Raw genomic sequence first — 9,973 nt, 5'->3', positions numbered from 1 at the left:
ACTCGAAGTGTGCATGAACAATCCTACTTTTGCTATTTAAAAATATGTTAACTTTATTTTACTAATAAATTACAAATTTTCATTTCATTACATCAGAATTTATTTTTTATGTTGTAAGGTTTTAAAATATGTTTCAGACATTATGGTATACTGAGGATGTCTTTTTGCCGATTTATTTTACAAATATTTTGGCCTGTGTAGTTTTCACTTGGCTATGTAATAGACCAATTTTAACCATTTTCAATTAGCTTTGTGACCTTGAAACAAACATAGGCTGTAAAACATGCACACAAACATACATACAGACCGACAGACATAATAGCTAAATCGAACAAGAAAACAATTCTGAGCATTGGTATACTTCAAGGTGGATGTGTTCACTGAATTATCGATACTTTTGACGAAATTTTTAACTATGTGGTTCAATTCTATTTTTTAGCGCCAATATTAAATTAAAAAACCAAATGAGACCATATTTGTTATGCAATATTTTTTAAAGCAAGTTTTTATTTTAAATTTTGTTTCCTATTCAATTTGAAAGATTTGTATATTTTGTTTAATGTTTTTCTAACATAATACAAATAGAAATTTAATTCTCCATATCAGATGCCAAGATTAGTTTCTAAATACAGTCTACATATAATAAAACATTAATATTGAAAAAATGCAAAACATGTTTTACATTTTATTCTTATACACACATTAGTTTTGTGTCTACATTTTTTTTTAATATATGTAAGGAACATATTTGTTGCATCAAATGCATGTTACAAATTAATAAATGCTACATAAAAATATTAAGGCATTTTGGTAAAGTGGAAATAATTAACAACGTTCAAATGGAATAGCACCATTAGAATAAACACATTCTCCATTTATCCAAGTAGATAAAACATTTAAATCGTCATCCAATAGTATGAAATCAGCATCAGTTTCAAAACCCAATGTTCCCTTAGAATTTTCTATTTTTATACATTTAGCTGGATGTAGTGTAGCAGCTTCGATTGCATAAACAGTAGAGCAGCCTAAAATAGAAGAAATTAAATAAATTATAAAATATTTTTTATTTGAACACTTAATATCTAATTTATTAATAATTATGTTGTTCAGTTTATTTAAAATGTACCTGTAGATTTTTTGAAAATTCGTACACATTCATCCATGGGAGCAATGCTACCACATAAAGTATTTGTTCCGGCAATAAAAGCTTTGGAATCTCTTACTTCCATCTTTAGTTGACCAATATGATGTATTCCTTCTTCTAGTCCTAATGCTGAAATTGCATCGGTAACCAAAATTAAACCCTCAGGATGTGTTCGATAAGCGATTCGCATGGCAGTGGGATGTGTGTGAACTCCATCGGAAATTAGGCCAAAATAAACCGTTGTTCCAACAGGAATTTCATTTGACGCAAGAAGACCAACTAAGCCGGGGTCCCGATGATGAAACTAGTTTAATAATATAATAATATAATTAAAATTGTTTGTTTATGTAAAAAATACAATATATTCGTGTAATGAAAATACATGTGAATATCGTATTTTTAGTTTCATTTCTGATCGAAACAATTTTGATAAAATTTTGGTCTCATATGCATCTAAAATATTTTATTTTAATCTCTTTTCGGTTATGCTGAATACTATATACATACACGCATTCGTTTTATAAATGCAAAATCATTTTATTAATTGTGGGTATAAAAAAAGAAATTTGAATTGAATTCTTACCGGTAGCATTGCATTAAAAAGATGTGTTATTAATGACGCGCCATTTTTGACAGCATTTTCTCCATCCTTTAAATTTCCCATCGAATGTCCACAAGCTACCGTTATACCCATATCGGTAAGTGTTCTAATTGTTTCGCCACTAGAATCCTTTTCCGGTGCCATAGTAAGAATTTTAACATTATCTAGTGAACCATATACATCAATTACAGTCTTCATTCCCTTAAATTAAAAAGAATCAGATTTTAGAATACATTTTTGGAAACATTTATGATGTAAGTAATACTACCTCATCCAAATCTCTTATGCAATTTTCAGGATGTGCACCTTTCTTTTGTGCATTTATAAAAGGACCCTCTAAATGAAGTCCTAAAATTCCCGCACCATTTGTTGCTTTCGGTATACGAGGTATAACTTTTCTATAAGTTTCTGGAGGTGAAGTGACGAGAGTCGGACAGAAAGATGTTACACCATTTTTAATTAAACCTTTTGCTACTTTATTGATACCTTCTTCTACGGTATCGGTATCAAATGAAAAATCTACACCATAACCCCCTGTAAAGAAATGGAAAGTTATTGGCAAATTTCCATTCATTAAAATTTGTAAAATTAAAGAAGTATGTATACAGAATATCTAAGATTTTATAAAATCCAAATTATAAGTAAATATTGAGAAACGTTTGCTGCCTTAACCTTTAATAGCCTTAATACCGCCAGACACCAACCAATACAAATTACCCAGCAACATCTTTACATACCCGGTAAGTAGGTAAGTAATATTGGAGAAAAGTGTAACTAGTTACTTTTTGGGTGAATAACTACTTATTTTTGTTCGACGGTGACCAATAAATAACTAGTTACAAATCTGCTTACCCGACTTTTCCGAATTTAAAACTGGGTTTACAGTTATTTTTCGTGTTTGATATTATATTCTCTTACTCAATGCCCCATTAAAAAATAGTTTTATCATTCTATCTGGAATGGTTTTCGCACAAATGTAAATATCAACATTCTTTGAAAAAACTTCCAAAATCGACTACGGTTAGAAACACTAACTAATTCCTTATTAGATATACGCTATAGACAATTGACTGTAAATTCCATTCAAAAAAATTAATTTATTTTATTGATACCATGTAATGTATGAAATAACTACATATCCTACAAGTGGGTCTAATTTCTTTGTTTATTGTTGGAATAAAGTTTAATTTGACTTCTTCAGGTTTAAAAGTATGCGATTACATCAAATAAAAAAAATATTTTTGTGATATCGTGTATTTGATATTCTAGTGGGAAAAGAACGACCACATAACTTTGGGGTTAAAATTGTTTCGAAACGTCGGCGTACATCTTTGTTCATAGTAAACTAGTGATATTCACCTAGATCCCATAATACACTTACCGAAATTTAGAATATAAGGCAAACCACGATATCAATATTATGACATAAAATCATGTTTTTCATTCGAAAATAACTTTTTTGTATATTGTACTTATATGTTAATATAATTGTCTTCCTTAACCAAACAGGTATTTCTCACGTAACTCTGGTAAATACTACATATGAACAAAGTTGTAGAACAAGAGATTAGAAATTAAAGTTTTATAACAACATACTTTTGCATTTACAGTTAGCATTTTTATTTAGCATTTTCAGTTCTATCAGTTTTACATTAATTGGACGATATGTTGTAATTGCATTAAAACAAGTTGTGAAGCAAAGAGAATTTTTTTGTATTCGCATGTACATACATACTATGTATATCAGTAAAATCTTAGTAAAACACAGTTCATTTCAAGTAGAAGTGGAATCTACAATAGAATATAAGAGATCATCGACATTTTATGTGATAAGATAAGCCCCTGAACCAAATTTTCATAAGTAGCAAAATAAAAGACAAAATGATTAAGTTCATTTTTTATTTTAATCACTATATTAATTATGAACTGAGTTCTCAAAACTCTTTCAAACATATATGGAAACTAAATCAATGTATAATAATTAAAATTTATAAATTTGCTTTTTTATTTTGCTGATTTCTTGTATTAGAATTTACTGAAGTTGTGTTAAAATTAAAAAATAAAAATTAAATTTTGCAGTTTTCATTTTCTCTAGCACTGCTCTTGAATTTGATTGATTGCATGTTGCAACTTATTTTTGATTTCATTAATTTGTAAAGCTAAATCATTTTTTTAATTCATTTCAATTAAATTTAACTCAAAGTCAATTTAATTGAAATAAATTGTGTAATTCGTTTGAATTGATTTACATTTCATTCAACTTTTTTTGTTGGTAATTCGTAACGAATTAATAAAGTTATTTTAATTGAATAAAGTTTTTGTCATCTGTGTGACATAATGAAATTGAAAAAATTTTTCTATCCTGTAATAAAGATTACATTATTAATGAAATGACAATTTTCCTATTACAATAATAAATCTAGGTGAAAATAGTTTCATATTAAACAGAATATCGTATAAACTGTTATCAGAACCAAAAATATCAATAAAAATAACTGGATTTATTGTAATGTACTCCACAAATGTTTACATACATGCATACGTATTAGGTAGATCGACTAGATTTTTCCCGACCGGTTTTTATCGGGGTATTCAACATTGATATAAATATTTGGCTAATAAATGAATAAATCAATTATTTTATTAATATACTCAATATCACAAAAAAAAAAAAAATTGGGAAGGTCCTCAGATTTCCAATCGTTGGTAGGGATTAAGGTAAAATAATTTTAAATTTTTACGGTAAAATAATTTTAAAATTTTTGTAGAGTATTTTTGGTACAGAAAATTATTTTTAGAAGGTTGGAAAGGCATACTATTTTCTCTTTTAATCGAAATAGGGGTCAAAATTGTATTAATTTTTAGTTTATACAAAAAACTGTTTAACAATTTTTTTTTAAACTTGCATTGTTTAGGTTTAATTATAGAAAATAAACTAAATTTAATTAGACATTAAAATTTCATGTGATTTAAAGTAAATTATCTATTACACAATTTATACAGTATTAATATATATTTACCTCTTCACATAAGGATATGAATTATTAATTCCTGTATTTGTGTATGGTATGGAGGTTTATAGTGGTACTTTAGGTTGTAACCAGGGCAAGAACTTCTATGCAAATGCATATTTTTAGTCAGTAATTCAAAATAACTTTTAACTAGTTTTATTTTCGAATCAAAGTATTTGCTACAAAATGGCATCGATTTGTTGTTGCATATTTTGTTATAAATGCATAAATTGCATATATTTTGCATATTTCCAACATTTTTATAGCATATTTTTTTAATTTTCTGAAACAAATTGTTTTGTTTTTTCTGTATTTCATATTAAATAAAACAATATTGGTATTTACGTATTTAGAATTTTTTAAATAAATATCAACAGATTTCGATTTAACAACAAAATAGTAGGTTCTATGAAGTAAAATTTTACATAGTTTTATTTAATTTTTGAAACCACAATAATGCGGAAGGTATTTTGAGTTTGTGCTGTTAATTGTAAGGTCCAAAATATTGATCCTTAAAGTATCGGTTCAGTATCAATTTCTGAGTATGTCCTTCTGTGTGTCTATATGAAAATATAACTTGAAATTCTTCTTACATCTCTGTCACGTTCATAATTCACTTAAAAACATTACCAAACGATAAAATTTGTAAGAAATCATTCACCAAATTTTATTAGAATAGCTAATAAGCTTTCCACTTTTAGAAATTAAATATATATACTATTTAATCTTGTTTCTTAGTATTTATATTCGTAATTCTCGAGGTCGTGGTTCTGTTATGTATTGTAGTACATACCGCAGTCCCTTGTTGTCAAAAACTTAAGATCTGAATATCTATTAATATTACCTTCATAATTCTTCATAATTTTTGAATTATAAGATAAAATTAAATTAAAATTACTGTATTATAGATTTATTCAGTAGAATTGTTTAACTTAAAATGACCTTTTAGGCTCTGTTATAACGTTTAAAAAATAAATAAAAATAGTTTGGCATTTGGTTTGTTTGATTTTATAATTTTTTATATTATACTGAAATTTATATACCCCTTATTATACACTATAAGTGGGTTTGCACATAAATTCTAAATACTGAGACTTCACAAAATTTGACCTTTGAACTTCACATTTTATGGGTTAAGAATGTCAAATTTGGAATATATATTTTATATTATCTGGTCTTAAATACTCTGAAATACTTCGTTTAAAATGTGCAACAGTAAAGAATTAATACGTATTCTTTAAAATTTTAATTTTTCCGAAATCCGCAGGGTTCAAATCGCAGGTACAGCTTAACTATAAGATTTATTGATCTAATTTTAATAGTTTTATTCACTTATCTGTTGTCCATAAATCCCCATGAGATCTCCTAAAATTTTTAAAATTAGTTTAACAAAGTTTTAAAATAACTGAAATTGGGGATTTGAAACGGCCGTTAAAAAACATCGAAAAAACTATTATTCGAGTAATTATTAATATATTTTTAGTAAAAAATGTTTTCTTTTAATATATCTCAATAATAAGCACATTGTATGTCACATTTCGAATTTATGTGCTGTTATTCGCAACTTCGTTTTTTTGGAGCACTATAATGGATAACAATGCTCCCAAATTTTAAAAATATATATGTTCATCCTGTGATGGTTTGTGAATTTGATTAGAAAAATTATATTGCCAGATACAAATTTTTCAAAGCAAATTGGAAATTTGTTTTTAAAATTTGCAGAGACAGTAATTGTTATTATTTTTATTTAAAAAAAAAAAATTAAATTACAAATTTTATTTGGTTTGTATTTTATTTCTCAGAAAATACAAATTGCTTTTGATTTGTATTTTTTATATTTTTCGTAAAAATTACTGAGAATTTCTTCAAATAAAAATCAATAATTAAAAACACAAATAATTTTTAAACAATTAATGATGAAACAGAACACGACTGTAACTTCAAGCAAAAACGTTGTCAAAACGACATAGGCCCATAATTAAAGCTACGGCAGTAACTACAAATTCTTTCATATTTCTATTTATTTTCTTTTGTTTTTATTTTTCGTTGCCTATTTACATGGTTTTGTTTATAATATGTATGAAAATATTTTTAAAATATTGTAATGCTGTTCAGAGAATGAGTACCTAAAAATGTGAGCATAAAAATAAACGCTCTCAAAATAAAATAAAATCTATTTTTACAAGCGCATTCTACGACTTCAAAAAATGCCAATTTGTATGGAAAAAGCGCTATGCCCCAGTTCTGTTTCATCATTTAGGCACAAATAAAAATCAGACAATGATTTTTATTTTTTGAAATTAATTATAAAACTCATTATGCGATATTTACCTTTAAAAGACAGTAAAAATTATCGGGTTTAAACAGAGATGGTAAAATTTCTTTACCACTGATATAATCGACCAAATTTGCAGAAACGAAAATTGGAAAATTAAAATTCTTTATGTGATTTTTATTCTTTGTTTAGAAAAATTAAAATCATTGATTGATTTCTATTTTTTGTTTGAATAAATAAAAATTACTAAGTGAGTATTATTAAAAAATCATAAATAATTTTTTTTAATAAATAGAATAAAAATCTAAAATAATTTTTATTTTAAATTTTTATTATAAAAATCAAGAAAAAAAGTTTATTGAAGAAATCAATTAAAAAAGGTTCAGGGATTTTTTGGTACATTCAAAACATTTCTATGGCGATTCTTTCATACTGATTTTTTTAAGCAAAAATTTCATATATAACAATTATTTTCGGTCTCTGTTTGATTTGTGTGATTTTTTTTGTTGTGGAAACATATTTTTAATTAAGTTTGTGTCCAAACTAAGCAAAAAATAAAATGGTGTCAAATAATTCATATTAAGTAGTCATACTGTTTTATTCGGATTAGTTATAGTTATAGATTATGATGTAATAAGTAAGGAGAGAGCGTTTATGCTATGGGTTTTAAAGTATGGGTTTTGTCAAAATGAAATTTCTAAAATTGAAAAATAATAAATATTGCACAGAAAATTTGTTGTGTATTTCACAATATTACATATAAAACCGTCGTTGCATTTAAATTGTATTCGCAGCCGGACAACGTTTTATTGGTGCTTCATCTGATATTCCACATTTGGAACCCTTTTATCAGCATTTTCATTCATAATTTTTGATTTGAATTTTTTTGGTTTGAAAACACAAATTTAATTTTTATGTTAGAATAAAAATAAATAAATTATTTTTGACAAAACCCAAGCACTTTTAAAATAAACAAATTAAAATCAGCTGCTTGATGATTTCACCTTACTTAGAGCGGATTTTTGAGTTGGCAATCAAATGCCAATTAATAATCAGATTAGTTAATCTAAAAAGAAATTTAATTAAATTTAATCTGATGTTTATTCCTTTTGATGTTTTTGGTATAAGATTAAAATTCGAAGTGTTGCCATACAAAACAACAGAAAACGTCACAGTTTGTTATCAAAACGATGCATGTTTTATAAAAAAGAAGAAGATAATTGTAAATGAAATATGAAAACTTAAATTTAAAACAAAAAAATATAATATGAAGTTCCCATAATTTATACTAATCCATAAATTAAACATTTTAATGTTTATTAAAAAAACGTATTAATTTTTTTCATCAGCTGTTTTCACTTATGCATTTCTTGCTCAAGTTTAAACCACCTCCATTGGGCGCTTAAACTAGCAAACAAAATTAACTAATTGAGTAATCGAAAACAGCTTTGGAGGATTATTTTAAATTTAATCCCTTATCCTTCACCTAAAGATTGGCCCTTAGTGCATCCTGGTTATAGATATAAGTTTCGAAAAAACACAGCTATTATATATATTATACACCAAAATAAACATTATTATTTCGACAACTTTGATTTACAGTTTCTTATCAGTAATTTTTGCGTGATATTGTAAATCTTGCACAATAAAAGTTTAATAATAAAAATGCATACATACTTTCAAAATATTAAAATAATGTTAATGGAAATTACTTTGTTAATAAGTATATTAGGACCAAAATAAGGTCATCGAGTAGTGTTCTAATAACAGAAGAGTATTATTTATGCCATTGGGGTTTAAAAATCTTCCTCTGAAAATCAATTTAATAAAATAAAATAAATGTTTAATAGTTTTACTTACTTTAACATTATTTTAATTTCAGAAAGTATATATTTTAATTATAAAACTTGTATTGAACAAAATGTGACAAAAGGTTTAAAAACCTCAAAAAGGTCTTTTTATTCATTGACTCAGTTCGCAAAATATTGACGTTAGCACAAAGATTTGAGAAAAAGTACTAAATTTTCCTTTTCAATCTAGACACCAGCAATTTCTTGTTGGGACCACCCTAATGTACAAGCTTTATGAAGTATTTTAAAAATCGCAAAAAAAATATTTAAATCTCTATGATGACAACACTGCATATAAGTAAGTGCATATAATCCAAAGAACACAAAAGAAATGATAAATAAATAAAAAAAACATTCTGATAACAACAACAACTACAAAATAATTATGAACAATTTACACATATTGTTTACCATTTATTTGAAGGTCAATGTACCCGGCAGCAATTATAGCATTTTTACAATCATATTTCTTATGAGCGAAAGCTTTTTCGTCGAAAAATATTGGTTCTGGATTAACAATACACCCATTCCGTATCCATAAGTCATCTCGAATCAATTGATGATTTCGCACCAGACGACAGTTGGTAAATTGAATTAATGTCTCGCTCTTTGACATTGAAATTTGTCCAAAAACTACAATAAACTTATTTAACAATTCACAACACAATGTATCTACGTATATACATATGTATGTCAGTTACTATATCAATTAATTCGTTAATTATTGATGTGTAGTAGTATTTTCCTTGTATCTTGTTCAATTTAATTCAATAAAAAATTAACAATTAACTTTTATTTAATGAATTGTTTGCGTGAACTTCTCCAGCTAAACGACATCGATATACTACTGAGAATTAAGTTTTAATCAGCTGTTTTGTTGTGGTTCAGTTTCGTTCTATGCGTGTGTTTGTTTTGGTTTTGTTTATTTTTAGCTTAATTTCATTTTATTACAATTCGTATCTGTAAAATACTTTAATAGAAACCTATGCCGACCAAAACTAATGACGGCTAAACAAAAATGTTTAGCGGCGGCTTAAAATCGGTTTTCAATTGTTGGTTTAAAATTTTTAACGGTATTAATAACACTATAAG

General features: G+C 26.2%; 1 protein-coding gene across 1 annotated transcript; it reads right to left on the bottom strand.

Moving 5' to 3' along the window:
• Positions 1-656: 656 nt before the first annotated feature.
• Positions 657-9,738, bottom strand: LOC111683601 (N-acetylglucosamine-6-phosphate deacetylase). The gene is made up of 5 exons (XM_023445695.2): positions 9,293-9,738; positions 2,014-2,279; positions 1,728-1,946; positions 1,127-1,448; positions 657-1,025 (listed from the first exon to the last, which is right to left on the bottom strand). Exons 1-5 carry the CDS (start codon positions 9,495-9,497, stop codon positions 826-828), a joined length of 1,212 nt encoding a protein of 403 aa, XP_023301463.1. The 5' UTR covers positions 9,498-9,738; the 3' UTR covers positions 657-825.
• Between the last annotated feature and the right edge of the window lie 235 nt (positions 9,739-9,973).

Source organism: Lucilia cuprina, chromosome 3, assembly GCF_022045245.1.
Source record: "Lucilia cuprina isolate Lc7/37 chromosome 3, ASM2204524v1, whole genome shotgun sequence".
Classification (NCBI taxonomy): Eukaryota; Metazoa; Arthropoda; class Insecta; order Diptera; family Calliphoridae; genus Lucilia; species Lucilia cuprina.
Note: the sequence above shows the minus strand (reverse complement) of the source record. Positions and strands in the feature narration are given on the sequence as shown.

What these genes read in the sequence shown, in the direction of transcription:
- LOC111683601 (XM_023445695.2), bottom strand. Translation starts at nt 9,497, where the DNA reads ATGTCAAAGAGCGAGACATTAATTCAATTTACCAACTGTCGTCTGGTG. An exon ending in CATTGACCTTCAAATAAATG is followed by an intron (nt 2,280 to 9,292) that starts GTAAACAATATG and finishes ATTTCTTTACAG; the next exon opens with GGGGTTATGGTGTAGATTTT. An exon ending in AATTTTCAAAAAATCTACAG is followed by an intron (nt 1,026 to 1,126) that starts GTACATTTTAAA and finishes CTTCTATTTTAG; the next exon opens with GCTGCTCTACTGTTTATGCA.